Here is a 26,784-nt window from a genome sequence, read left to right as displayed (position 1 = left end):
TGCCCAGCCCCTCCCCTGACCCTACCCACCCCCCCCTCAACTTGCCCACCTGCCCCAGGCTGAGCTCACTCACTTGGCATTGGGATCACACTTCTGTGGGCACTGAGGGCCAGTGATTTCTAGGGGGTAGGAGGATGGTTCTGATCATGCTGACCCAGGAACCGCCTCCCCAGGAGTCACCCGCCTCTCCCCCTTGGGGCCACTCCTCACTCTGGTCACAGCGGAGGCCCTGCCAACCCACGTTACAGACACAGCTTCCGTCCCCTCGGAGCCCCTCCTGGCACAGCCCGTGGGCACAGTCACACACTGGGAGCGGAACGAGGCAGGACAGAAGTTACCCAGTGCCTGTTCTGTCCCTGCTGCGGCGTCTCCATGACCGCTGTCCTTGGCCGGCTTTCCCACCATTCCTGCCCGCCCCCAGGGCCTCACCTCCAGTGCAGTTGGGCCCGTAGCGGCCCAGCTCACACATCTCACAGGCCGTTCCGTGGAAGCCTTCGTGGCAGCGGCACTCCCCACTGCCCAGGAGCCTGTCTTGACACTGCCCGTGGCCCGAGCACACACCACCCAGACCCCCCGGGCACGGCTCACACAGTGTGCCGAAGAAGCCAGGGCAGCAGTCAGGCACCTGTGGGAGGGGGCACAAGGAGAGGCCCGGCACAGGCCAGGACAGACGTCAGGGGGCAGGGAAACGGCGGGGGTCGGGGGAAGGGCATCTTGGGGCCACAGAGCCACAGAGGAAACGGACCCTCTGTCAGACCCAGAGAAATGGAGACCGCCTTCTACAAGCCTCTCCATGGCAGGGGTGAGGAAACGGACTCAAGGACGGAAAGGCCACACCGGACTCCACGGAGAGGGGCAGAGCCCGCCCCTTTGCTGCCCCCAGGGCTTGGTTGCTGGTGTCAGTTCTAGGCTGAGCCCCTTTCTCTCTCTCCCCAACCCCACTCCCTGGAGGCAAAGCTACAGAGACAAACACTGGCCCCTCTGACCTCAGACCTCTCTCCCCCTTCCGCCAGGCCTTTGCTTCCCTGGCTTCGTCATAGTCCTAGCCCTGCCTCTGCCTTTGAAGCCTAATCCCAGGCTCCTGCCCTGGGCTCCCACTCCCACCTCCTCCTCTCTGGTCAAAGGCTTGGGGCTGGGGGTTGCTTCAGGGCAAACCTGGATCTTCTTGGCACACGTGTAAGAACAGCCCCGGGAGAAGGAGTAGCCAGACCGGTAGACACAGCTCTTCTTGGGGGTGTCCTGGAAATAGGGACAAGCAGGAGGACTCAGGCAGTGGCTTAGGTAGGGGCAAGGCAGTGAATGGGGAGACAGACAGATTGCAGGTGTCAGTGGGTGAGACAGGTAAGCAGGATAGCAAAAGGGTCAAGGAAGGACCACGACAGATAGACCTGAGGAGGAGAAGGTAGGCAGGACTGGCAGCCCGAGGGTCACTGGCCTCAGGTTGCCAGTCTGAGTGAGGCCTCCTCTGGGCAGACCTGGACCCAGGCCTCCTGGCCTCTGGCAGGAGAGCCAAGCGGCCCACGCTGCTCCAGGTTCCCATGCCTGGGTGAGCAGAGCTGGGCCCGGGGAGCTCGGACACCTTGGGCACAGTGAGAGCAGGTGAAGCAGGGTCGGAATGTGCTGGGCCCTGCCTCACCTCCAGCTGGTAGCCTTGAGTGCAGCGGAATTTCCGGGTGCAATTTACACATTTCTCCTGAAGGGAAGGAGGGCAGAGTGTCAGGCAGTCCCGAGGCGGGGGCTCCAAACCCACCTTCCCTCCTCTGGGGCGGGCTAACAGCTCTCCCACCCCTGACCAAGTGTCCCTCCCGCCGGCCAGGCCAGCCAGAGCCTCCGGCTCTTGACTGCCCCTCTGCGCTCCCCAGGCCCCAGCCTCTTACCCGTAGGGCCTCTGCGTGGCTGTGCAGGCAGCGGCTTGAGCCCACCGTCAGGACCCCGGACAGGCCAAACAGTGAGCGGCCAGGGGCCTCCAGCACAGGGCCTTCCAGCGGCACGTGGTTCACCTCGGGCTGGGGGTTAGGGCAGGAGGCTGAACACCCCCCACCCCATCCCCACCCTCCCCTCAGGGGCTGCAGGCCAGGGAGGCGCTCCAGGGCTGGGGTAGCTCTGTGGACTGGGGGTCTCCCAGGATGGGAAGTCTCTGGACCAGAGGCTGAGGTGCCCAGGTGGGGGAACTCCAAAGAAAAGGGGTGTTCAAGAGCAGGGTGCCCAGGGCAGGGCCTCCTGTGCTTCCCCCACCCCACCACCAACCTGGCCGCTATGGTTGTAGAAGACAAGCCAGTGCATGGGGCCCAGGAGGGAGTTGCGGTGTCCGCCCCTGCGCAGGGCCTCTGTGGAAAGCGCCTCCCCCAGGATCACATGGTGTCGCACTACGTCCAAGTCCTGGAGGGAGAAGGAGAGGCTCAGGGGCTCCAGGACTCCAGAGCGCCCGGGACGGTGCGTCCCGCCCTCTGTGTCCTTGTCGTGGGATGGGAGGCTCACCCACCCCCCTCAGTGGCCCCTGTCCCGGTGATCTCACCAGGCCACTGCTGTTGGCCTGGGCCTCCAGAGAGTGGTTGGTTGGCACGAAGATGGTGTAGGCGGTGGCAGCCTCAATCTGGGGTACCAGCCTGTGGCGCTAGGGGTGGGTGCAGGCATCAGCGGTGGGCCTTCTTGCCCTCAGTCCTGACCCTGGGGGAGGGTGCCCCCATCCAGGACTCCCCACTCCTGCTGCCCTTACCTGCAGCAGCTCCCGGAAGAGACGGAAGGCAGGCACTGAGTCCAGCTGCTGCAGCAACCCCTGCCCCCCCAGCACATCCCCTCTCGGAGGCAGTAAGACCTGGCACGGAGCATGAGAGCTGGTCAGTACATCCTTGCCTCTTGGTATGACTAGAAGGTTCCCTGCACACACACCCCCTCCAGCCATACCTGACTGAGGACATGTAGGACACCATTGGTGGCAAGGAGGTCAGCCACGTCCATGCTGGCATTCTGCACCCAGACCCTCTGGAAGGCAGCAGGCAGAGCTCAGGGTAGACAGGTAGACACTTAAGAGTGCGTGTAGCACCAACAGAGAGGCTGCTGGGCACAAGGCACCTAACCTGGCCTGGACACCCTCAGACTCAGGACCTACCAGATGGGCACACAGACCCTCACTAGGGCAGATACATGAGGGGGCCAGGTGTGCACACGCAGACAAAGATGAACAGATAGATAAGCCCTGGCAGGGCCGTCACTATGGCCCAAAGACACCACCCAGCAGCAAATGTGTTCTGAGCACATCCTCTGAGCTCAGCCCTGGGCCTAGCAAGGGGACCCAGTCGTATCGCCGGGGACCCTGGGCTGGGAAGCCTATAGCCACTCGAGGCCCCCCATTCCCTGTATGGTCCCCTCTTCTGCCCAAAGTTCACCACGTACCCCACTGATGTTGTGAATCTCCCAGCGTGCGGTGGGGCTCAGGGTGGCTACACTCTGCCCGTCCAGCCGGGCCAGCTCCTCCTCAGACAGGGCGCCCTGGAGAAAATGGGCCCTGAGAGGGCACAGTTCACGGGGGCCATGGAACCGGGTTAGTGTAACCTACAGAGACCCCTGGAACTGGGCTCCACCCCAAAGTGTGGACACATGCCAGGTTGAGGACTTCTGGGGAGGGGCTGTGTCTCACACAAAAGCCCCCTCCCAGAGCCCAGACGTGGCAGCCCACCTGACCAGTTGCGGTAGCATCCTCGGCTGCAGCCAGAAGGCCTGGTCCTCAGGGCTCAGCCTACGGATGGCAGACTCCGAGGGCACCAGGGCTGTGACTCGGCTGTCAGCAGGAAGAGTGATGCCAGCCCCCTGTGCACATGGTGTCGGGGGCGGGGGGGGGACAGGAGGAGTGATGAAGGCAGCCACCACCTTGAGATCACTTCCCCCAGCCTCCAGGCCTGCCCCCCACCTCCAGCCCTTAGAGCTGTTATGTGGCCTCCTGGATCTGAGTCCCCAAGCCCAGCATTCCATCCAATCCTACCTTGATCCACTGGTAGAAGATGGAGAAGTGGGCATTTGCCTCCAGCTCCTGAGCGGAGGGAAAAAGCTGAAGTCACCAGTCTAGGGATAGACTTGAGCCCCCTCCCTCCATGACCCTGAGTGCGGCCCCACCCCCGGATTACACAAGAGGACTCCTCCCCGAGCACAGGAAACCACTCACCTGCAAGATGTCTCCGTAGCAGCTGAAGCCATCACCCCCGTAGCCAGGGGGGCATGTGCAGACCCGCTGACCTCCTCCCACTGCCCGGCAGGTGGCCTGGGGTTGGAGGGCAGAGAGACTCAGCACCCATAGGGCAAGCTGGACAGCACGCACCCTCCATCTCTCCGCTCACTCTGGCCCATCCTCCTGCTGTCCTCCTGTCCAGCTACGCATCCCTACCATCTGTCTCTCCCTCTATCCAGTCTGTATTCAAGCCGCTCCTTTGGTGTGCCTGGCCCTGCTCTCCAAGCCAGTGAGCATGTGACGTGAGCTACCCCAACCCATCCTGGCAGATGGGTCAGGGAAGTCCAGGGCTGTGGGAGCATCAGGGAGGCCCCGGACCTCCAGGCGAGGCCTGAGCTGAGGGCAGGAGGAGCTAGCCAGGCTGAAGGTGTGGCGCTGGGAGCACAGGACAAGGGTGGTGAGGGCAGGGGCTGGGATCTTTATAAGGAGGGTGAAAGCTCTGTTCCGTGGGCAAGCAGGTGACAGGGTTTGGACTTCAGGTTGAGAAAGATCCCAATCCTGACCAGAGACAGGGACACTGCTGCGGCCAAGGCCTACCCCTGAAGCCTCCCCCGGGCCTGGAGCCCCTCACCCCCTCACCAGGTCATGGCAGCCACCGTTGCCTGCCCGGCAGGGGTCAATGGGACTGCACACGTAGCCGTCCCCCGCGAATCCCAGCTTGCAGGTGCACTGGCTCTGGAGAGGTTGGGGAGCAGAGAGCCTCATCTCACCAGAAGCATGAAACCCTTTCCTCCTCCACAGCTCAGCTCCCGATGGGCACTCTCCCCTGGGGTGGTCTGCTTAGACCCCAGAGAAGCTTTTCCCAGCCCCACCCTTGGAGGTCCATGTTCTAGATGCAGAGGTTGAGGCCCTGAGGGGAGACTGGCTCTCAGGAAGAATCTGAGGAAGTGACGGCATTGGCAGGGGGGCATCCAGGAGCCTCGGGGCCTCTCTGCTCTCAGGCCTGGGCCCAGCCAGGCTGTTGATGTCTGCAGTGTGTGATGAGTGGGCAGGCTTTACCAAGACCAGCCCCAGGGACGGCCACTCGGATCCCCCTCCAACCCCGCCACTCTGCTTGGCTGCTCTGATCCTTCCCGCTAAATGCCAGTGTCCTTGGGCTTGTCCACACCTCAGGTGAGTGACTAGTGAGACTCTCCAGATCTCAGCTGCCCTTCTTTGCACGATGGGGGCATCTGCAACTGCTTATTCCACCCTCAGTTCTGAACTTTAAAGCTCCTGATGGAGTTCGCAGCTCCAGCTCTCAGGCCCATCTGAGTGTCACTGCTGAGGTCCCATGGCTGGTGGTCCAGATAATCATGGGGCAGGAGTCAGGGAGCCCCATGGATCCCTGCATAAGCCTGGGCCACACAGAGGCTGACCCTGAAGCAGCCAGGCCTGGCCTCCCAACTTGCATATTAGATTCTTCAATGCCAGCCAGTCCTCCGGCTCACCAGGCCTGACGTGCTTCACGTGGAAGATTCCAGATTCTGAGATCCTGTGACTGGAGTCTGAGACTCCAAAACTCCAAGAGCTGGATTTCCATGAGTCTAAAAACTTGGGGATGTCACTCACTTTGGGCAGCTGTCTCTTCTTGCTTTGCTCAATACTGAATTCCTAAATCTAGAACAGCAACTAGCATGTAACAAGTGCCTGGTGACATGTGGGAAACCAGTGAGTGGGTGAATCAGCTAACTGTCAGAAGGCAATGGCCCCAGTGGCCCGTAAGAGCAGAGAACTCATTGGTTCTCGGTTATGAGAGTCCTCATCCCTGAGACACAGGAGCCACAGTCTTCTGACTTGGAAAAAATGCTGCCTTGGACCGGCACTCGAACACGCCTTCCTTTAAAACTACTGCAACCTTCGCATTGCTTCCAGCACCCGTCCACTGCTTCCAGATTGTACAACTCAACATTTCAGAACTGGATTCTCATTTGCGTCTGAGGTTTGAGACCCTGAGCTTGAGTTCTTAGACACTGCTAGAGTAAGATGGGCTAGGGGGAAGAGTCCCCCAGGATGGAGACCCCCACCCTGCTCTCTCGAGGCCGGCCAAGCCTCACCTGCCCGGGTCCCACATAGCTGCAGAGGGCGTCAGCATGGCAGCCGCCTCGTACATCCAGCTCACACTCGTCGATGGCCACGCAGACACGACCGTCCCCACTCCAGCCCTTGTGGCACGTGCAGTGGTGGGTGCCTGGGGCCCCAGGGACACACTCAGCCTGTGAGAGCCACGGATAAATGACTCAGGGCTGCAGGGTGGCAGGCTGAGGGCAAGGGAGTCCCACCTCAAGCCCGTGGGTCAGGACTTCAAGGAAAGGGCCAGACTCACATTCTCCGAGCATCCGCCACGGTCTGGGCGAGAGCAGGGGTTGCTGGGTGTGCAGGAGAAGCCGTCACCCTCAAAGCCATCGAGACAGAGACACCTGGGGGTGGGAGATGGTGAATGAGGAGCCTCCAGTAAGCCTCTGAAAGCTGTGAGCAAACTGACAAGTGCAGTCACAGACGCAGCAGAGAGGAAGCGCACGTCCTCACCTGGCAACATCCCCCTGGTTAACGCAGCGGGCATGCGGGTGGCACTGCTGGGCCTGTTCTGTGGGCCCACAGTTCCCTGTGGACTCGTTGCAGAAGCGGCCACTGAAGCCTGGGGCACATGTGCCACGCTGGCACACCCCCCCACTGCCTGGACGGTTGTCACATAGACCGTGGACACAGCCGCAGTCTGCAGGGAGGAGATGGAGCAGGGAAACTGAGGCTGAGGCAGGGCTGGCTGGGAGCCAGGATGCAGTTGGGCAATGCTGGGAATGGGGCAGCCAGAATAGATTTGACTGCAGGGTCAAAATCAGGTCATCCCAGACTCGGGAGGGAGGAAGAAATGAGAGGGGGGCATTCATTGCTTTCAGTCACCCTATTCTAGCTGCCCTGCTCCCAACACCACCATCGGAAAGTTCTTCTGTATGTCTGACCTAAATCTTGCATGCTTTAGGTTAAACTGTGGCTCTCTTCCAGGCATGGGTAAAAGAGACATCTACTCTTGTGTTTCCAAAACCTTCTCCATAACCTCTGGACTGAACCCTTCTTCCTGAGGTTCTATTTCCCTTCTTGGGAGTCCCCAGTCCCACTTCCAAGTGACCCTTTTTCTCCCTGGCAGGTGGCCTAGGCCAGGATCACCCACCTTGCCGGCACTGGTCTCCATGCTTGTTTGGGTTGGAGCAGATGTGGCAGGCGATGCCCTTGTAGTCTGGGAAGCAGAGGCAGGCCCCACTGCCCTGGACCCCATCACTGCACTGGGGGTGGGCAGGAGGCAAGAGCAGTCACGGGGAGGGGATTGTCCACATTCTCTTCCCTAACATCCCTTCTCTCCACAGGCTGTGAGCTCCTGCTCCCCCTAGAAGACCTCCTGCTGGAAGAGACCTTCCAACTCACTGATGCTGCCAAAGAACTAGCCCCTAAAAGGCACCTGGCCCTGGAAGCTTCATGGGTGACTTCTGCTTAACCTAGAAACACATAACTCCTGTGCTCCTCCATAGCCAGGTGCTAAAGCAATCATATTACAAAATGGCAAAAATACAACACACAAAAAAAACTATTGACAAATAGCCCTTATGAAAATAGATGTAACAATCTAATTAATTGATTCTAATTAAAATAAACATAATTTGGTCCAACTTCCACTGCCTCGATGTGAAGAACCCAATACCAGAGAGAGACAGGCTTTGCTCAGACATACAGCCAGTCACCAGCCAACTCAGAAAGGAGCCCCTATCTCCCCCACCCCTCACTCCAGGGCAGGAGGGGACTCACGTTGCCTTTGCCATAGCAGGGGTTGGAGAAGCCCCCAGGACACTGCACACAGTCAGGCCCAAAAAACCCTTTGCAGCAGCCAGGTTTCTGTAAGAGAGAACACATCTGAGGGTCCGTCAGGAGCCACGTCGACCCCCTGGCCCAGGTTGCTTCTGCTCCCTGGTGCCATGTCTAGAGCAAGCGGGTGGGCGAGGCCCCTCTGTGACACCTTTTCCACCATTAGGATGCAGCACAGCTCTCTGAGGATGGCAGACCACCCAGCCCCAGCCTGGGGGCTTCAGAGGAGAAGCAAGTGTCCCAGATCCCTAGGGAGCAAGTGCCCCATGCCCAGGCTCACCAGGATGGTCTGATTGCAGTAGTGGGCGCAGCCCTTCTTCAGGACGTTCAGCCCAGTAGGGTCATGGATGTAGACACACTCCTCAGGGGAGATGTCCTGGGTAGGCCGTGCCAGGCTGGTCAGCAGGCAGGGGTCTTGGGCCGGCCCCCTTCACCAGGCAGCCCTGGTCAAGGGACCTTGGCCCCCTGGGCCCGGCACCTCCCCTGTCAGTGGGGCTGAGCCTCCAGGTCCAGCTGAGCCTCCCAGCCCCACTTCCCCACCCTGACCCAGGGCAGAAACCTCACGGGGCACTCAGGAGTCAGCCCTGAGAGCTGGGCCAAGGGATGCTCACCAGCTTCACGCTGTTGGGGGGGCACATGCTGGTGTTCAGGGCTTGGCAGTCCACACAGGAGCCCTAGGCAGGGTAGGGGGAGGAAGGGAGAAGGCTTAGTCATGGTTTATTTAGCAAACCCTAAGAAAGAGGCACTCAGCCAAGGCCTGAGGTATGAGAGTCACCACAGGAGGGCCAGAGGATGGTGTTCCAGGCAGAGGGAAGAGCAAGGGCAAAGGCCCCGCAGCGGGAGACCTCAGTGTGAGAGCATCACAGATTTGGGCAGGGAGGCTGGGAATAGGGCTGTAGATGCGTGAGTGACGGCAAAGGGACCATCAGGAGGACTGCTGAGGGCTGGGTGTGGGGCGTCCAGGTGAAAACTGGGGCCTGTGCTCGAGCCCCAAAGCCACCCACTCATTTGAGGAGAACTTGGAAGACGACCCCGACCCAAGCAGCGCTGGGGTCCCTTGCGCTTACCGCCACGACCTTGTGCTGCTCTTCGTTGCAGAGCTTGGGCAGGATGGGCAGGATGGTCGGGGGCAGCAGGATGCCTTCCAGCATGTGGATGACGCCGTTGGCAGCCAGCACGTCCACTCTCCGTAGGGGTACCCCCTCAGGTCCCAGCAGGATGCGCCCCTGTGGCGGAGCCCAGCATGCATCCTTGGCCCAGTCCCCACCCCTGCACTCAGCACACCGTCAGAAGCCCAGCCTGCCAGCCACCTCTTCACCCGCTCCCTGGCAACATCTCTTGCTCTGGCAGAACCACTCCAGCCTCTGCACCCTGACCCACATGGTTTCTGTCACGTGGAGCCCCTCCCCCTGCCCATGTGCTCACCCTCCTCCTCTTTGGAGCCCTCCCAGCTTGTTGGGCCCCAGGAGAGGGATTTGATCTGTGCCTGCTCCCATATGACCCTCCACCAGGGCATGCCCACCGCAGGGCTCGGAGCACGAAGCCAGGTCCAAAAGAGGCTTGACACCTGGCTGGTCATCACCAGCCCCTCCACCGGTCCATCCCTGGTGCTCATGGAGCTCACCTCCTCCGAGATATTCACAGCCAGGACCTGATTTGCCATGGTGAGGACCCGGCCCTTGGAGATGAGCTTCTCAACAGTCAGCTGGGGTGGAGAAGAGAGTGGCCTTAGGCCAGGCACTAGCCACACCTTGGGGCCACACCCAGTCCTGCCCAGGTGACTCGCAGCTACCACCTTGGTCCCCAGGCTCTCCTCTGTCCTGTAGAGTCCAGATGGGCGGGGAGGGGAGAAGGGGCCCCCCGGAAGACCGGAATCTGCAGACAAACCCTCTGACAGCCCATTGGCAGGTGTAAGCCAGCCACCCTCCCAGAGGACCTCTCACCTGGCCGTGGCTATAGACATGGTACCTCACCAGCTCCTGCAGTTTGGAGAGACCCTGGCAGGAACGAGAGGGCTTGGCTGCTAGAGGCTCTGAGCCTATATCCCTGGCCCCTTCTCCCCGACAAGCTTACCGCTGTGAAGAGGTAGACCAGGCGGCCGTCCCGCAAGCCATCCACTGCCTCATTGCTGGGGGCAAAGACTGTGAAGGGCCCAGGGCCATCCAGGAAGGAGGGCAGCCCACAGTTCTGTGGCGGTGAGAAGAAGTCTCAGGGGGTTCTGTGGCCAACCCTTACCTCTAAATCCTGCCTGGGCCCTGCTGCCCTTGGTCTGCAGGGAACACCCACCAAAAGTAAGTGGGTGACATTGGCAATGGGTTCATGCTACCACAGAGCCTCAGGATTCTGCCGGGCAGGTTCCAGGATTGGGGTGTGGGCCAAGGCCCGTCCTACTCCAGAAGCCCAGATCGCTGTGGGGCAGATTCTGGGTAGTGAGGGGTCCTGGGACAAAAGATCAGATGGGCGAGGACCTTTTGCCCAGACTCACCTCCAGGATGGTTTCAAACCGGGTGAAGGCCTCAGTGGAGGCAAGGATCTGGCCGATTGTCCTCTGTAGGAAGGGATGAGCATGAGGGCCCCAGAGGGGATGGAGCTCTGCTCCAGCCCTGCCCAGAACTGCCCCGCCCCCCTCTCCGAACTCAGTGCGGGTCAGAGGCCACGCAGGGGCACAGGGCGGGGGGAGGGGAAGGCACTAGCTTACCTTGGGGTCCTCTGGGAGCTCTGGTGGGGGCTGCCACCGCAGGGCAGTGACCACGTGGAAGATGCCATTGGCTGCTGGGTAGTTGGCCTTGTGGATGGTGAATGTCTGCTGGGGCTGGTCTTTGTACTTGTAGGTGTATTTCTGCTGAGACATGAGACCTCTGGCTCAGACTCCAAACACCCACCCCTTGTCCTGAGGCTCTGTCCCACCTCCACACCTTTTCCCGGGCTGTTTCCCACCTATGACTCCTCTGGTCCCCGGGCTGAGGTCCCTGCTTACCCTGAAGCGGCCGAAAGTGATGGTGATCTCCTGTCCAGCCAGCGTCCACCACCTGCGTGTAGGCTGGGTCCCTGACTCCTCCAGCATGTGCTGCCCTGCGATGATGTGCTGTCTGCAGAGCTGCTGGGCAAGGGATGCCTGTGGGCACAAGGGGACAGGGGTGCCGAGTGGGCCCAGGGCAGGGCAGGCAGTCCTCTTCAGGGACCATTGCCCAAGCAACGAGGGGACAGGAGGCCTCCCAGGCCTCAGACCCCTAGAGTGTGCACTGGGGACACTCTCAGGGCCCTGAAGCCTAGGGCAGGGTCCAGGGAGGAGGCCCACTCCTCAATAGGCAGGGGCTCACGTTCATGGTCCTAGAGGATATGGACGGTGCCAGTACGGTGAATGGGCCCGATGTGCTGAGGATCTCCCGGCAGCCCTGGTCTGGGGGCAGGAGAGGGTGTATCAGAATGGGTCTGGGAGGCCCTCAGCCATCAGTCCTGGGTTTTGGAGAGTTGAGGTGGGGGGGGGCGGCGTTGGGACTAGATCTAGGGTAAATGGGGACATCAGGATCTGGGGGGGTAGCTCCCACCTCCATCATGCACCCCACCACAGTCCATTCTCTGCTTCCACAGCTCTTGGGCAGAGAAATAAGGCATCTCTGGAGAGTCTGCCAAGGATGCTGGGTGCAAGGGGCGGGGTCTCAGGCGAGTGGCGGGGGTCACACACCCAGCATGGCAAAGGCGACTCTCAGCCGCAGTAACGTCATGCTCGTCTGGCTAGCCTTCTGCACCTCGTGGAGCAGGTGTCCGTAGCAGGCACGCCCATCTCCCACCTCGCCGTCCTTGCACACACAGCTGGGGGCATGGGTAGAACTGGTCAGGGCGGGGGCGTGGCCAGGTCCCCCTCCTGGCCCTCACCCACCAACCCCAGAGAGCCCTTGAGGTACACACGGGCACAAACTTGCCCCTGCCAAGCCCACCCTCTCTGCTCTGGCCCTGGTGCCCAGCCCAAGGTGCCTGTGCTCACCTGGTCTTTCCATCAGGGGTCACCTGGCAGGTGGCTGACCGGTCACAGGAGTAGGGGAAGCAGTAGGCAAAGCAGCCCGCGGAGGCATTGCGGTTGGTGCTGACCAGGCCTGGCTTACATGAGCAGGAAGCCTGGCCCACCCGGGAGGGGAGGGAGGGTGACACCACATCCGTGAGAACTGTGGCATCTGCCACACCCACAGAGCTCTGCTGGGTCCTCACAGCCACCAGCCCAGAAGCGGGCTGTCATCCTCTTCCCATTTAACAAATGGGGCAGCTTAGGCTCCTAGGAGGCCCGCGATTGTCCCACAGCCCATGCGAGCTGGGGGACCGCAGGGCAGGCCCAGCCCAGGGCCCCAGCTCACCTGGCCTGGCCTCTTGTACAGACATAAGGTGGAGTTGCTGGGGCAGCCGCCGTTGTTGGTAGTGCATGGATCCTGGGGCAGACATACCGTTCCGTCCCCATGGTAGTTTTCAGGGCAGCGACACTGTGCCTGCCCCCTGGGGCTCACAGAGCACTGGGCAACTGGGGAGCAGGGTGACGGCTGGCAGGGGTCAGGGGCTGCCGGGGCAGTGGAAAGAGCCCAAGTGAGACGAGCACCCAGGAGGCCCATCTCCTCCATAGCCTCTATCCAGGTTGGCCCAGGGATGGGGTGAACAGGCTGATCTAGACCTTGGGGACAGGCCCTATTTCCCTCCCTCAGGGAGAGTTCTCCCTCCCTGTAAAAGGCCAGATCGTACTTGCTGGTTTAAAAGGATGCTCACCCTGAGCTGGGGCTCCTAGCCTCTAGATCCCAGACTTACCTAGGCATTCGCCGCCCTGCTGGGTGTGGCCAGGCAGGCAGCTGCAGGTAGGGGTCTCTGCAGAGCACTGGGAGTTCTGAGGACAGTTCAGGGCCTGGCAGACCGGGAGCTCTGAGTGGAGAAAGGAGAGTTATCACAGCAGCTCAAAGTCCCAGGTTGGGAAGGAACACAGGAGCGAAGATGCTATGCCAAATTTGCTGTGTGACCCTGGCCAGGGCCCCATCCTCTCTGGGCCTCTGGGCAGTGAAGGTTTCAGATGACACCCCCTCCCCCGAAAGAGGCTGCAGGCAGAGGTCCTGCTGAGGCTCAGGCCCCATCCTTCACCCAGTCAGCCTTTCCTGCTCTGGCCACTAAAGACTGGCTACCCCAGCAGCTGCTCACCTTGGTCACAGTGGGGTCCAGTGAATCCAGCAAAGCACAGGCAGCTTCCATCCCCGAGTGGCCCATGGCGGCACACGCCATGCACACAGCTGCAGACTGGGAGGGATACACACAGACAGGTGGGACCCCAGCCTCAGCCAGGGGCACACAGGGACGTCGAGTCCCTGCCCTCTGCATCTCCAGAACTCAGCTCCAACAGGCACAACCTCAAAAATACAGAATTGTGGTGCAGGACCAGAGGGGTGGTGGGAGCCCAGGGCAGGCACCTGTGCTAGCTAGGAGGTTCAAGGAAGGCTTCCTAGAGGAGGCCTTCAAGAACAACATGTGCAGGGGCTAGAGGTGTAATAAAGCAAAGCTCATGTTCCTATAAGGGATGTGTGAGGCTGAGCACCTGGGAGGGAGTCTCGTAGGGGCTGGCTGTAGGGACCAGGTCCCCACTGGCCCCCAAGTGGACATCGGCCCCGCCCCCTGCCTGGCCAGCACTCACCTGACTGGCAGTCAGGGCCGAAGCGGTTGGGGTCCCTACACTCCTGGCAGGCTGAGCCACTGAAGTTTTCCTGGCAGAGGGAGGCACCAAGTCAGTGCAGCCCCTCCACTGCCCCCCACCCCAGCCCCACCGGGCCCTTACCTGGCACACGCAGGTCCCGTTCCTGTCTATGCCATCCAGGCAGGTCCCGTGGCTGTTGCATGGGGTCTCAGCACCCCCAGGGCACTCTGTGGACCACCCCCACCCCAGAACTCAGCTCTGCCCCAAGAACTCTCAATTTACCTGACCCCAGCAGCTCTGGGCAGCCCCAGACTTGGTCCCTCCCCTGGGGCAGCCAGAGCCAAGAGGCCCAGCTGTCCGTTAAATGAGCCAGTTGAAGGGGAAGGCAGGCGGGTTGAGGCATGAGGAGCAAGGCTGGGACCCTCCCCCATACCATAGCACTGGGACCCCCAGTAGCCAGGGCAGCAGGCCTTCTGCACCACATCCTTCGAGCACTCCATGCTGCAGCCGCTCACAGACAACAAAGAGTCCCCCAGCTGGACCTCGTACCTGGGGACCAAGGATGGGCAGGGTAATGGGAGGGGCTCCCCCAGCAGCCTCCAGCCCAGCCTCCCCACACTGGGTTCTGTTACTCTTGGTCCCCAGACCCCTTCTCGCCTGGCCCTGAGCTGAACACAGGGCCTGGTCCATAGTAGATGCTCAATAAACAGCACTTCCCCTGCATTCTTACTCCTTCCTCCCTGCTTATCTCTGTCTCAATGGAGGGGCCAACAGACATGTGGATGAATGAGTCCCTGCCCTCACTCCCCAGGCCTGCCAGGCCCTCCCGGTCCCCTGCCATCCCACAGGATACCCCTGGAAGCAAGCAAGGGTGGAGTGGGGGTCCGCACCGGCAGTCCTGTGAGATCTTCTCCGGGAACTCCCGAAGCCAGCCCGAGGGACACACCCGCTTCTTGATGGCAGGGCACGGGGTGCAGGGTATGTGAGTGACAAACCTGGTCTTCATGTCGCAGCGTCTGGACTGTACCTGGGCATGGGGGAGGGTTTGGAGTGAGGGACCTGAACCCTGCACACAGCCCTGACCCTTGATCACAGCGAGGCCTAGCACCCCTCTCCAGGCCCTGGTTTCCCACCTGTTCATTGGGGAGGCAGTGAGAACAGGGAAGGCCCTGAGTGTGGGGGAAACCGGCCTGTCACAGGCTGTCCCTGCCACAGTGTGTCTCTATGTCCACAGCCACACACCTCTGCCTCTGCCCGGGGGCCTGGAGGCACTCCCAGAAGCCTCAGGGTCTCTGCCTTCTGTGGCCCTCTTGTTCCACCCTGGGTGATTCAAAGGAGGAAGCTGAACCCCAGAAGGGTGGCCCTCGCCTGTAGCCACCCAGGAACTTTAACCTAGACTCTCAAGCTAGTGCTCATTCACCCTTTCATTTAAACATAAACACTAAATGACAGGCTGACACTATTGGGGAGGAGAACACGGTTGACGCCATCCTCCATCCCCTGGGCACAGGCAGGATGAGAGCTTCAGCCATGCGCCATGGGGCTGGACCTCCAGTTGTCACTCTGCTCTGAGCACGTCCCCACCTCACTCCCAAATGACCCCCTCGGCCAGCCCAGGGCCCTCTCGGTGCCCTGCGGTCAGAGACCCAGCAGCCAGACCCATGCCCGAGGCCAGCCCGTGTGAGCAGGCGTGTGGGAGGGGGTCTGAGTTTGGGCCAAGCAGTCACATTCCCTGAGCCCTGGTCCAGGCCTGGCCCACAGCCCCACACACCAGCCGGGACCCAGGGGTCCACTGCCCATCACTGGATGGGCAGTGCTGGGAGTGAGAGAACTGAGAAGACCCAGGCTGGAGGCCCAGGTGGCTTCCTGGGGAGGTGACAATTGAGTTGGGACCTGAAGGATGCATGAAAATTGGTCAGGGTCACTGCTCCTAGCAGAGGGGACAGGAGAGGCAAAAGTCACGAAGTGGGAAGAAGCAAACGGCCATGTGTGATGAGGCAGAGACACACAGAGACAGGCAGAGAGGAGGCTGGAGAGGGGCTGGGGCCAGGCCAGGCCAGGCCAGTGAGGGGAGGTAGAGTCCAGAGCAGACCCAGGACTCGTTTATGTTTTAAATGGGCCCTCTGGCTGCTGCATGGAGAACAGAGGTGGGGGCAGGAGAAGAGATGGTCACCTGAGAGCCAAGAAAGCCCTGGGCCTGCAGTCCACTCGCTGGCCTGTCACACCTCCCCCAAATCCACCATCAGTGGGGCTACCATTATGGCAACAAAGTCCCAATAACCTACAGCACTGGCCCTGGAGAAATGGAAGCTAAACTCTTGGTTGTCAATGGGAGAAAAGACCACAGCAAAGTGCATTTTGATGAGGAGAGCTTTCAGGGGCTTGGAGGGGCATGGCCTAGAGAAGCTGAGAAGTTCTCATCTTAAAAAGTGCTGAAATGTATAACTGATTCACTTTGTTATAAAGCAGAAACTAACACACCCTTGTAAAGCAATTATACCCCAATAAAGATGTTAAAAAAAAAGAAAAAAAAAAGTGCTGAACACAATGTGCTCCAAAAGGGAGTAAACCCAGAACATCTCTTTCCTAGAACACATCACCGATGTGTGGCTCTCAAAGCCAGAGAAAAGGAGAAATAGTGCCTCAGTACTTTCTGGTGTACATGAAGGTCTCAGGGCCTCTCCCAGCTGCTGTGATTTGGCCTTTTCCGCTCCTGCCTCTGTGGTCTGCAAAGAGGGAAGTTGATGCAGGCGGCCTCAGCCCGAGCTGTGGGGCTGGATGTTGTGGTCTCATTCCCCAGCCTGAGGCTCGGTCTTTGCTGAGCCAGGGAGCGACTAGGAAGTTGGGTAATTTCAGGGCCAGGCAGCTGCTGGCTCAGGGCAAAGGCTCTGCAGGTGGTGGGCTCCCCTGAGGGCCACCTGGCCAGCCAGACACAGCTGCCAGCATCAGCGCAATGGCCCAGGGACCAGTTCTCAGAGCAGCCCTGGATAAGGGCTCAGGGGCAGTGAGAGAGCACTGTCCTCACTCTTGGGCAGAGGGGGCGGTCCTGTCAAGTGGGGGGTGAGTCACAAGCACGGGAGGAAGCTGGAGCCTTGTGGCTGGTGGTGGGGTGGACACTCATTCACGAGCTGTTGCATCTGTAACTGTGTGCTGGATGGATAAACCAGCGGACAAGTCACACTTCTCTCTGGGACCTCACCGGAAGTGGGCATGCAGGCCCCCTCTGCCTGGTGGCGTGGAAGGAGCATCAGCCCCAGCCGACAATCTCGCCACTGGTTCCGTTGGGTGGAGTGAGGCTGGATTCCAGCCGAGTGCTGAATCAGATTCCCTTCTTCCCTAGGGCACCTCGGGACCCGTCTGAGCCAGGCGGGTGCTGCTCCCCTCCCTGTCCTAATCCAGAACTGATTTTGCAATGTCTGCATCCCATAGAGACACTGCTGGGGAAGTTGAGGAGACACGAGGTGTTAGCCTGTTGTGAGAAGGTGGAAGAAGTTCCCCCAAGCTGGGGTCCAGGGCCCAGAACCCAAACTCCCTCAGATGGGAAGGGACCTCCCAAACTACTTCCCCCTGCCCAAGATCAATGCTCCTCTCCCTTCTAACCCCAGCTTGAGACCACAGGCTTCACCTGCACCAGCATACACCTAGCAGAGGAGGCACTTGTGAAAGACTTGAATAGACAGGTGCTAAGCCCCGTCCTCCAGGAAGCCTTCTCTGCCTCTACTGCCTGAACCTTCCTGTGTTTGAGTTCTGCTCCTCACTAGCTATGTGACCCAGAAGTCATCCCTTCCCCTTAGAGCCTCGGTTTCCTAATGTTTACAGTGGATCTCGTGCTACACAAGGTGCCGGTAGTGCTGAGGGACTGAGGGTGAGTGAGAGGCCAGCGTCGCTGCGTCCCTGACAAGAACCCCCAGGGCCCTCTTCCCTGGCCCAGGAGGTCTGAGCCCCAGCCCCAGAAGGCAGACTTAGAGGTGGTCTGTGACAAGTAAAAACTCCCAGGCTGAGGCCCCTCATAGACCCCTGTCACAAGAACATAAGGAGATGGCCTTCGAAATTCCCTTGCATTGTACACATGGGGAAACTGAGGCAGGGAGGGAGCAGGAACCACCTGAAGCACAGCCTGAAACCCTTGGCTCTTCCACCATCACTGTCACTTTTTCAACCTCAGATCTGCCCGTTCCCAACCCTGACTTGGCCCTGAAGCTGGTGAGGCCCCTCACCAGACCACAAGGCCGATGAGAGCAAGCCCCAGGGTAGCACAGGGCCTGGGTCTCTGTCCTGGCTCTGCCTGGCAGTGGGATCCTGGGCAAGTCCTTTTCCTCTCGGGACCTCAGTCTGCCTGTTAGTGATTTGGGGACACTAGCAGCTGCCCCAAGAGAACTTGGCCTCACAGGAGAGGGTCCTTCACCTGGAGGCAGGCCCCAGCCAGGTGACTCTGTCTCCAGGCCTAGGGTGGGAGGCTCTTACAGAAACTCCAGTTGGGAAAATATCCCTACTATGGGGCTTGGGTGGATCTGCAGACAGGCATCCCAAAGGGGGCTTGTGCACGTGGACCTGACAGCCACACACTGGGACCGTCGTCTCCTCCCTCATGGCCAGAGGGGGAACCGCAGATGGCGGTCTGGAGCGTGGCTCTGGAGTTGGACCAACTTGTCTCTATCATCCTTGGGTTTTGGCTTCCTCAAGCGGAGAATAACAGGGCCCACTGCTCAGGGGCTGGGATGGCTTGAGGGGATGATGCTGGGTGTGCCCAGGGCTGTGCACTTGAACAGCAGCTCTTAGGCTTGAGGGCCTTATTGTTGGCTGCTGTTTGCCCAGAGGGACTGGGGGTGAGTAGACCTCATTCTGCCTCTGGGCACACACACATGCACACACACCCAGCATGCCTACACATGGTCCACATGAGCCTCTCAGTTTGTCAGCCCTGCGAGGGTTGGGGGTGATCACATCTCCCATCCCCAATCCAGGGCCACAGAGACACCGGGCCTCAGTCCGGGCAGGGGGATGGGCCTGGCTCTGTATACCCTACCCTCAGGCTGGGGAGACCTGGGACGGCTGCCCACACCGCCCGGCTGGCTAGCCGGACACAGGTGCAGGCTGACACATCCCTGCCACCCCAAGCAGCGAGACACAGACCTCAGCCTGGGGAGGTGGGCACAAGAGCCCAGCCCCCTGTCCAGCTCAGAGAAGGTCAGACAAGAACCAGCTGCCCTGTGTGTCCCCAGCCCCGTGCCTGATCCATGAGCACTCCCTCCCTGCTCCTGCCACTGGCTGGGAGGGCCTGGATGTCATGTCCCCCACGACCGGCTCACACTCACCTTCTGCCCCCCGATGAAGCTGAAGGCTGCCAGACAGAGGACCAGGAGGCAGAGCAGGAAGTGGTCCCGAGGCCCTGCCATGGCTGGTGGTGGCTGGCGGGCACGCTGTCCAGGACAGAACTGGGGCAGCCGGCGTGGAGAATGAGCTCTAGGAAGCAGGCACAGGGCGGGCAGGCAAGACAGGGAGGGCGGGCGCTTTAAAAGCAGCCGGGAGGCCCCGCCAGCTCACCCCCACAGGAACCCGCCAGGATTTCCTCCTGCGTATCAGCAGCCTGCAGGCGGAAGGGAAGGTGCTGGCCACTGACCCCTGCATGGACGCCTGGGCCCAGCTTGGGGCTTCCTGGCCCAGGACCCTCCTCCTGGCGTCAGCCTCCAAGCCCACCATTAGCCACAAGCCTGGGGTGTTTCAGAGGTTGTGAAGCACACTCAGGAGCAGATGCAAACAACTCCCCAACCCCAAGTACCTGCAAGCCCAGCATGTTTCATTCAGAAACTCTGGGGGGTTCTGGTGCCTGGGGGAGACGGCAGCCTCTGAATCAGGTCCATCTGCCTCTACCTTTCCAGCTGCTGAGGGCACGTGCAGGCCTCCGACTCCCTGCTAAGTGGACAGTCATCAGGCTGCTCCCCTTCACCTGCCCTGCTCGGCCTCCACTGCCCAGGATCCCCATCCCCCACGTGTCCCCGCATCGCCCTTCTCGCCCAGAGAGGCCTCCTTGCTGCCAGTAGCCCTCCCTTCCCAATCCATTCTCCACTCAGCCCTGAGGCTTGCCCCCTGTGCCCCGCATCCCTCTCCACAGCGGGCCAGCCTCTCTGACCTGGTTGCCTGCTCTCCACAGCCCCAACTCTGTTCCACCACAGGCTTTTCTACTCCATAACCACAGAGCGAGCTCCCTGGGTGCTGCCGTTACCCCAGATCCTCACAGGACTCACCACAAGGTTCAGCCTCAGGTCAAAGGTCTCCAGCCTTCACCTCCTCGTAGCACTGGCCACCAGCTGACACTAGTTTATTTTCTGTCCCCCGCTGGAATGTCAGCTATGGGAGAGCAGGGAAGGTGCCGGGCTGGTTCACGCATGGATGCTCACTTCAGATTTGTGGGCTGAATGAATGCAGGCACTTTTATTATCCTGTTACTGGTGGGGAAACGGACGCTCAAAGGGGCTAGGGAATTTGTCTAAGATCACTCAGCTAACCAGTGTGAAGATCCAACCCCAGGTCTGCTGCCTGTGGGGCACCCTTCCCCCCACTACATTGCACGGACCCCCCCCCATTAGGTCCTGTCCTCACGGACCCAGGCTGGGGTCGGCTGCTAACTGTTGGGCTGTGGGACCTGGGAACAGCAGTCTAGGTGGTAAGGCCTATGCATGGAGGACCCTGCCTCTGGTCTATAAATCCCCATTTATGTATGACATAACCGATGGGAGACAGGCAGGTGGCCCATCTGTACAGGTTTTTGATAAAGGTCTGGTTGGGGGCAGTCCCTCCCCCATCAGCTGAGGGGCCATGGTGCTGGTCTTTGAGATCTGGCTGGGGGTAGGTGAATGCAGAGACCCTCCCCTCCCCTTGGTGGCTCCTCCCATCCACCACAGCCTTCCTGATGGTGATGGGTCCTCCAGGCAAGGATCCCCACTCTGCTGGCACGAAGGGAAAAATGAGGAGAAGCAGGCCTGGGAACCTGGCTGGCCCCTCCCCCATCCCCAATACTGCTGGGCCGAAACGGTCCTGCAGCCTTAGGGCCGAAGGCTCCTGACTGGCCAGGATGAGAGAAAGTAAGTGGGCCTCAGGGGCCCTGCTATGGGGTAGAAATGGGTTGAGGAGGGACTGGGCACAGGGGCTGGCTCCCAAAGAAATCCCACATCCTAGCTCAGCAGAGCTCCCTGAAGCAACCATCTCTCAGGACATGAACCCAGACACGGACAGCACAGAGCCCTCCTCCCCACTATCCACCGCTGGGGACACCTCCTCTGCAGGCCATGCTGGTGAGACCCCTGGACCCCACAGAGTAAGCAGTCCCAGACTCCAGGCCTAACCCTCACAACAGGTCGGGTGTGACATTCCTGATCTGAGGGTTGGCAGGGCAGCAGCCGGTGTGCCAGGGGCACCTGAGGAGCTTCATTCCTCTCATTTGCCCTGAGGCTCCTGGTTTAGCCACAGCCCAGCACGGCCCTGTCCAAAGATCCCCTCACACCTCCCCTGTCCCAGGCTCCAGACACACCCATCCAGCATCTGGCCCTGGGAGAGCGCTCCCTTTGCCCTTCACAGGCTTCTCCCCTCTTCCTTTACCCCAAGACCTTCTTGCATCTCTAGGCACCCTCTCCCCCTCAGGCCAACCACGCCCTGAACCAATGCCCTGCTGGGACCCCAGTGGCCCTTGAAATAAAAGACCCAGACTGTGTCAAACTTGGCTTTACTGGAATAGAGAAAATAGGCAACAGGAATCACACTTGGTGCTGGCAGCTCTAGGTCCCCTGCTCCCAGCCCTCTCAGCCCCAAGGCCTGGGGGACTCCTGCCCCCATGGGGCTCTCCCACTTCTCTGGACCAGGAGAGGCCTCCCCTTTGGAAAACTGCATGGAGCGGGAGCTTTCAATGTGCATTTCTCTGCCAGCTTCATAATTAGCAGCAAGTGCCCACAATGACAGCAACAGCAACAAGACTGAACTTAACATCTCGGGAAAGGACACGTAGAAGAGTAAACCAGACCCACGGCGCCACATGTTAACAACGGTCCCACGAAAGACACGAAACTGGTGTGCCTGGCCACGTGGCACCAGGGGCAGGCAGCAGATCCGCGGGAGGCTGAGAACCAACTGAACACACATGTTCACATTCTCTGGGAGGACAATCAAACAAAGGTACCGAAAGAGAAGAGAACACATTTTAAAAAAGCAAAGAAAGCCTGCTTCCCGGCCCTGAGTGGACACCAGGCCAGACACGGCGGGTGGCAAGGGCCAGCCACAACCCGGGCTAGCCAGTGAGCTCCACGGGCAGCTCCCGGCCACAAAGGGCCTCCCACTGGCGGGCCAACAGCGAGATGAGCTTCTCCCGGCTCTCAGCGCTGGGGACAAACACCTGCCACTGGACCTCACGGCCCTGGCCGCCTCTAGCCGGGCCACCTGGCACCTCCCCAAAGTGGTCCAGGGTGACGCTGCCCATGAGGTCGTGGCCCTGCACGTCGTCAAAGACCAGGGTGAGGGCCTGTGGGTATGTCTGGTAGCCCATGAGCACGCGGTCCAGGTCCCGGATGCGGCGGCCGTCGTCCAGCCGGTACCGGTCCCTCTGTGGCGGCTCTTTGGCGAACTCGGGCAGCGGGTAGTGGACGAAGTCCTCGTCCAGGAGGAAGATCTCGGCGCTGGTGAGCAGGAGCGTTTTGGGGCGCAACATGCCCCTGCAGCGCCCAGATAGTGGTGTGCCCACCTGGAAGGCCTGCACGTACAGCAGGATGCTGAGGGATGGCGCCTTCTCTGGGTCAGCCACCTTCTGGGCCACAGTGAATGTCAGGTCCCCGACCTCCTCCTCACTGGGGTAGGTGAACTTGACACGGCTTGAGTGGATCAGCTCATAGTTCTCCATCTTCCCTGCAGAGAGAGATGCCACCGGGGCTGCAGCTTGGAACTGGCCTGTGGTGGTTCACCAGCAGCCCCAAGCCACCCAGAGACAGCAGCATGAGTCACGTGTCTGTCAGAAGTGGGAGAGAGCACTCCAAGCCCCCACCCTCAGGCAGAGACCCTCAGGCCAGCAGCTCAGAGAAGAGCAGACACTGAGATGCTGAACGGTTGTGGATTTGCCGGGCCAGAGACTCTGCCATGGAAAAGCCATGGAAAACCCTAGCTGACTAAGCAGAAAAAGAGAGAGAGAGAGAGAGCTAGAAGCAGAGAGGGTGCTGCGGCACAGAGAGGTTGTTCCGGGGCCTGCTGCAGCCCTTGGGGTTGGCGAGGAGACCCGAGCTGGGTGGGGATACCTGTGGTCTTGTTTCCAAACTCAGAGTAGAAGTCTTTGTCGACAGGCTCAGGTGAGGGTGTGCGTTCCAGCAAGGAGAGCACGGCCATGAGGTGCTGGAGGAAGCAGTGTGTCAGGTAGCTGTCCCGTGTCAAGCATGTAACCACCTGCGCCGGAGAGGAGCCTGCGGGAGAAGGGGCCGGGCACGGTTGCAGGCTGCTACTCCCCCCAGCCCCATCCCCACCCCTGGAGCCGTCTCTAGTCTCTAGCAGGTTAGCCTGGACCTGAGGACCACAGAGCCAGGGTCAGGAGGACCCACTTGAGGAAGCATCACGGGGCCTGGGGAGACGGCCATTTCTCAGGCCGGAAGGGCTGTAACATTTTTCTGGAAGGGGATACAGAGGCATTAGGGAAAGAGCTTAGCTTTCTCTCTTCAGGAAGTATGAGTCAGAAACATCCTGCCCGTGAGCCCAGGGCCCACTCTGCCCGCCCACCCAGCACTTTGCTGCCTCTGTCCCCAGCCTCTCGCTCCAAGTCCTGAAGGGTGAGTTCTGCCCTCTCAGCAGTTCCTGAAGCTGCTTCCTCCCGCTCCGGTGAACTGGCTTTTGAGCAGATAAACTCTGCCTGCGATAATGCACCCACATATGAAGGTGGAAGCCCACTGGTGACACTGGCCTTCACCCAAAATAGGACAAAAGCACAGTGGCCACTCACCCGTCAGCCGGAAATACTGGTCAAAGAGTCCAACGTTGACTACATGCAGGTCGCTGAGTTTTAAAACAAAGCACTGAGAGATGTGGAAGGGACTGTTGTTGTAGTCGGCGTTTTTCTGATGCCAGAAATCTGTGGTAGACAGAAAGGGAGAGAACATGGTGGTGGCCGTGCTGGGTGAGCACAAGGTTCCCAGGTGTGCAGCTGCGTGGAACAGGAACGGCCCCCCTTGATGGCCTGGCCCACTGAGGCCTGGCAAGGAGCCCCCACCACCTCTGAGCACACATGGCCTCGGGGAAACGTGTTTTACAGTCTGAGCCTTGCCTGGTATGCTGAAGACACCAGGAGCCCTAGGACAGGGCACTAGCTAAGGCACCCACCAAGGCCCCAAGGGGCAGAGGCTGCCCAACACCCCCCCCAGCACGCCTGGGTCCCGGGCACTCACAGGGCCTTACTGGGCGCTTTCACGCCTGGCCTCGCATCCCATGTGACAGCTCCAGGAGGAAAGTGCTGTCATCACCCCCCTTCCTCAGAAAATAGATTCTTGGCCCAGTGCAGCCAAATCGCTGCTGCCTGATGTGGCACAGGGGCTCTAGAGACAGAACCCCGCCCATCCCCTCAGGCCCCAGTGCCCACCCTGCAGCGGCTCCGAGAAGTAGCGGCGGAGGCCATCGTGCAGCACAAAGTACACGGCCTTAGTGGAGAGCAGCACGCAGGCGGTCACCTCTAGCCCCGGGGTCTGGTAGAACACCACCGACGACCACAGGAGGTGCCGCAGCTCCTCGTTTTCCACCTGGACACAGAGGGGCCGGGTTGGGGCCTGCAGGAGAGCAGGGCGGCCGGGGCACACAGCTCCTCCTGCAGGCCTCTGCGGAGGGTGGCCTCCACCAGCCCCACTACCCAGTGACCTGCCGTCCCAGGGACAGGCCCACAGCCTTGAATGGGGAGGCATGGGACCTCTACTGTGTCTCGTCAACGTATTTATAAACTCCGAAGTTGGTGAGGGATGGGAGACGGTGTGCCGTGGGGTCTGCCCGGGGCCCGAGGCTAGGAATGGCCACAGGAGGAGGCGGTGATGGAGGGAACAACTGGCCAGGGAAGGGCACCCCAGGTTCTCCCTACTCAGGCCCTCAAAGCTGTGAACAGCTGAAGCTGGGGGAAAGCCAGCACACATAAGTCTGGGAACCTGAGGCTAACCCCAAGATGAGCCTGCCAGGGCCCCAGGACGACAGTGCCACCTTCCTCCACAGGCGCGCTGGCCCTACCTCGGCAACACTGCTGTGGAAGAACTCGACGATGGCGCTCCCCTGCAGGCTGGCGATGTGCCGGAGTGACGGGCAGGCGGGCAGGTGCGAAGGGATCTGATTCTCCTCTGACGTGGACCGGATCAAGTGCTCACTTGGGTACTGGGCGGGGGCCTCCACTTGTGCTGGGGCCTCCGCTGCCGGGGCTGAGGCCCCCACTGAGGCCTCCAAAGGGGTCTCTGCTGAGGCTGGGGCCTCCGCTGGGACCAAAGCTGGCACTGAGGGCTCTGCCGGAGCTGGGGTCTTTGCTGGGGTTAGAGCTGGGACCTCCGCTGGGGCTGGGGCTGGAGCTGGAGCCTCTGCCGGGACCTCCTGGAGATGCTGCTCATTGCTGCATCTCCCAATCCCCCAAGAAAAACCATATTAACACATGAGTCCCAAATACAGATTCACATCCCACGTGTAACCTCAGTGTGAGGGAAACGCATGTACCACACACCACCTCTGGGGTCATTTGGGGATTTCATCTTGGTTCCTCATGGGAAGACCAAAGAGCAGAGAGAAAGTGCCGGGACCCTTTCTCTTCGGCGGGAGATGGGAAGATAGGGCAGGGCTGAGAAAGACAGATGTGGCTCATGGGCTGAAAAATCATTTTGAGAAGGTGGTAAAGGTGTCAGAAATGCCACTACAGAGTCCAGAGCACAGACCAAGGTGCCCAGGGCTGGGACCTTGGGGAACATGGAGATGAGAACCAAATACTCAAACTGCTCCTCAGTTTGCCTTCGAGGCCTCCTCAGGTAGCCCGGGATCTCACCCCACTCGGCCACCACTGCATGTGGCCACACTGGGTTTTCTCTGGTCTGTTCCAAGCATGAGATCAAACAAACTCAGAAAGAACCCTCACAGAAGTCTGGAGCTCCCTGCCACCAGCCTACATGCCCAAGCTCATGCTGGTGGGGAGGCCTGGATGGCATCCTCTCAACTGGACAGTCCAGCTGTTGAAAGAGATCCCTGGGGCCCTGATCCTGCACTGGGCCAAATGCCCCCAAACCCTCTGGGCTGTCCTCCTGCTGTCTTGGGGCAGAGATGCATCTGCTGGGGTGAAGCAGAGCGCCTGCTTTCTGCATGCAGTCCCTACTGTGGGCAGGGTCCAGCCAGGCTTGAGGGTGGCAGGGTAACTGAGACACAGTGTCACCATCTGAAGCCTCATCATAGGGGCAGGGAGACGGAGAGATGGCCATGCAAGGCCGCCTCTGGCATAAGGGGCTCTCCAGTACCTGGAGGCATCAAGGGTCTCTATGGAGAGCATGGAACTTGAGCTGGGCATAAGACGGGGTCCCTGATTCAGCCAGGAAGATGCTGGATAACCTTTGGGAGCATCAGTTGAGGGGCTGGGTTGGAGAGAGAAGGCATGCCCTGTGAGATGTTGGGGTGAGGGCAGGGTCTCCACTGTCCACCAGGATGGAAGAGAAAGTGAGCTACACCGTGTCTCCTGGGACAGGAAGGCCAATAAACAAAGGGCTTTCTTGCCCAGGTAGGGAAGCCCCAGCATACATGAAGTTGGGAGCAGTAATAGGAGAAAGGGGCACCCTGAAGGGCACAGGGTGCCTCTTGAACCCCAGGCACAGGTGAACCTGTGGGTGTGACCATGGCCCCACACAAGCCATTATATGCCAACCCCAGGCGGCCCTGAGAGAAGCCAGGCTCAGGGGCAGGAGCAGGGGAAGGAGAGTAAGGAAGAAGAGGACAGGGCTGGGCTTTCCTGGTGGAGCAGTGGTTAAGAATCCACCTGCCAATGCAGGGGACACGGGTTCGAGCCCTAGTCTGGGAAGATCCCACATGCCGCAGAGCAACTAAGCCTGTGCAC

General features: G+C 60.3%; 2 protein-coding genes across 10 annotated transcripts in view; both read right to left on the bottom strand.

Annotated features, from left to right (window-relative positions):
- Positions 1-20,114, bottom strand: part of STAB1 (stabilin 1) — a 27,959-nt gene extending 7,845 nt beyond the window's left edge. Inside the window, exons 1-42 of one of the 9 annotated variants that reach the window (XM_024746345.1) lie at positions 19,958-20,114; positions 19,492-19,625; positions 19,028-19,175; positions 14,603-14,739; positions 14,146-14,261; positions 13,854-13,939; positions 13,713-13,782; positions 13,226-13,321; positions 12,845-12,955; positions 12,406-12,602; positions 12,042-12,172; positions 11,742-11,869; positions 11,377-11,456; positions 11,034-11,171; positions 10,755-10,898; positions 10,542-10,604; positions 10,130-10,243; positions 10,000-10,053; positions 9,681-9,761; positions 9,124-9,282; positions 8,668-8,730; positions 8,337-8,432; positions 8,000-8,086; positions 7,371-7,482; positions 6,731-6,917; positions 6,528-6,621; positions 6,259-6,417; positions 4,802-4,897; positions 4,160-4,255; positions 3,980-4,027; positions 3,677-3,807; positions 3,394-3,505; positions 2,905-2,982; positions 2,717-2,815; positions 2,516-2,614; positions 2,248-2,379; positions 1,878-2,006; positions 1,637-1,693; positions 1,156-1,239; positions 430-625; positions 211-306; positions 74-119 (exon numbers count right to left, since the gene is read on the bottom strand). In XM_024746345.1, coding sequence (XP_024602113.1) covers positions 74-119; positions 211-306; positions 430-625; positions 1,156-1,239; positions 1,637-1,693; positions 1,878-2,006; positions 2,248-2,379; positions 2,516-2,614; positions 2,717-2,815; positions 2,905-2,982; positions 3,394-3,505; positions 3,677-3,807; positions 3,980-4,027; positions 4,160-4,255; positions 4,802-4,897; positions 6,259-6,417; positions 6,528-6,621; positions 6,731-6,917; positions 7,371-7,482; positions 8,000-8,086; positions 8,337-8,432; positions 8,668-8,730; positions 9,124-9,282; positions 9,681-9,761; positions 10,000-10,053; positions 10,130-10,243; positions 10,542-10,604; positions 10,755-10,898; positions 11,034-11,171; positions 11,377-11,456; positions 11,742-11,869; positions 12,042-12,172; positions 12,406-12,602; positions 12,845-12,955; positions 13,226-13,321; positions 13,713-13,782; positions 13,854-13,939; positions 14,146-14,261; positions 14,603-14,739; positions 19,028-19,108 — 4,283 coding nt within the window. In that variant the 5' untranslated portion in view covers positions 19,109-19,175; positions 19,492-19,625; positions 19,958-20,114. The remainder of the gene's footprint in view (positions 1-73; positions 120-210; positions 307-429; positions 626-1,155; positions 1,240-1,636; positions 1,694-1,877; positions 2,007-2,247; positions 2,380-2,515; positions 2,615-2,716; positions 2,816-2,904; positions 2,983-3,393; positions 3,506-3,676; positions 3,808-3,979; positions 4,028-4,159; positions 4,256-4,801; positions 4,898-6,258; positions 6,418-6,527; positions 6,622-6,730; positions 6,918-7,370; positions 7,483-7,999; positions 8,087-8,336; positions 8,433-8,667; positions 8,731-9,123; positions 9,283-9,680; positions 9,762-9,999; positions 10,054-10,129; positions 10,244-10,541; positions 10,605-10,754; positions 10,899-11,033; positions 11,172-11,376; positions 11,457-11,741; positions 11,870-12,041; positions 12,173-12,405; positions 12,603-12,844; positions 12,956-13,225; positions 13,322-13,712; positions 13,783-13,853; positions 13,940-14,145; positions 14,262-14,602; positions 14,740-19,027; positions 19,176-19,491; positions 19,626-19,957) is intronic. The other 8 variants (XM_024746344.1, XM_024746336.1, XM_024746337.1 and 5 more) reach the window with 8 other exon arrangements.
- Positions 20,115-21,415: 1,301 nt separating this feature from the next.
- NISCH (nischarin) overlaps positions 21,416-26,784 on the bottom strand; it is a 40,892-nt gene continuing 35,523 nt past the window's right edge. The window contains exons 19-23 of the mRNA XM_024746313.1: positions 24,939-25,314; positions 24,310-24,466; positions 23,677-23,805; positions 22,985-23,146; positions 21,416-22,601 (exon numbers count right to left, since the gene is read on the bottom strand). Coding sequence (XP_024602081.1) covers positions 21,991-22,601; positions 22,985-23,146; positions 23,677-23,805; positions 24,310-24,466; positions 24,939-25,314 — 1,435 coding nt within the window. The 3' untranslated portion in view covers positions 21,416-21,990. The remainder of the gene's footprint in view (positions 22,602-22,984; positions 23,147-23,676; positions 23,806-24,309; positions 24,467-24,938; positions 25,315-26,784) is intronic.

Source organism: Neophocaena asiaeorientalis, unplaced genomic scaffold, assembly GCF_003031525.2.
Source record: "Neophocaena asiaeorientalis asiaeorientalis breed wild unplaced genomic scaffold, Neophocaena_asiaeorientalis_V1.1 scaffold251, whole genome shotgun sequence".
NCBI lineage: Eukaryota > Metazoa > Chordata > Mammalia > Artiodactyla > Phocoenidae > Neophocaena > Neophocaena asiaeorientalis.
The sequence above is the reverse complement of the archived record's forward strand: the minus strand, read 5'-3'. Positions and strand labels throughout refer to the sequence as shown.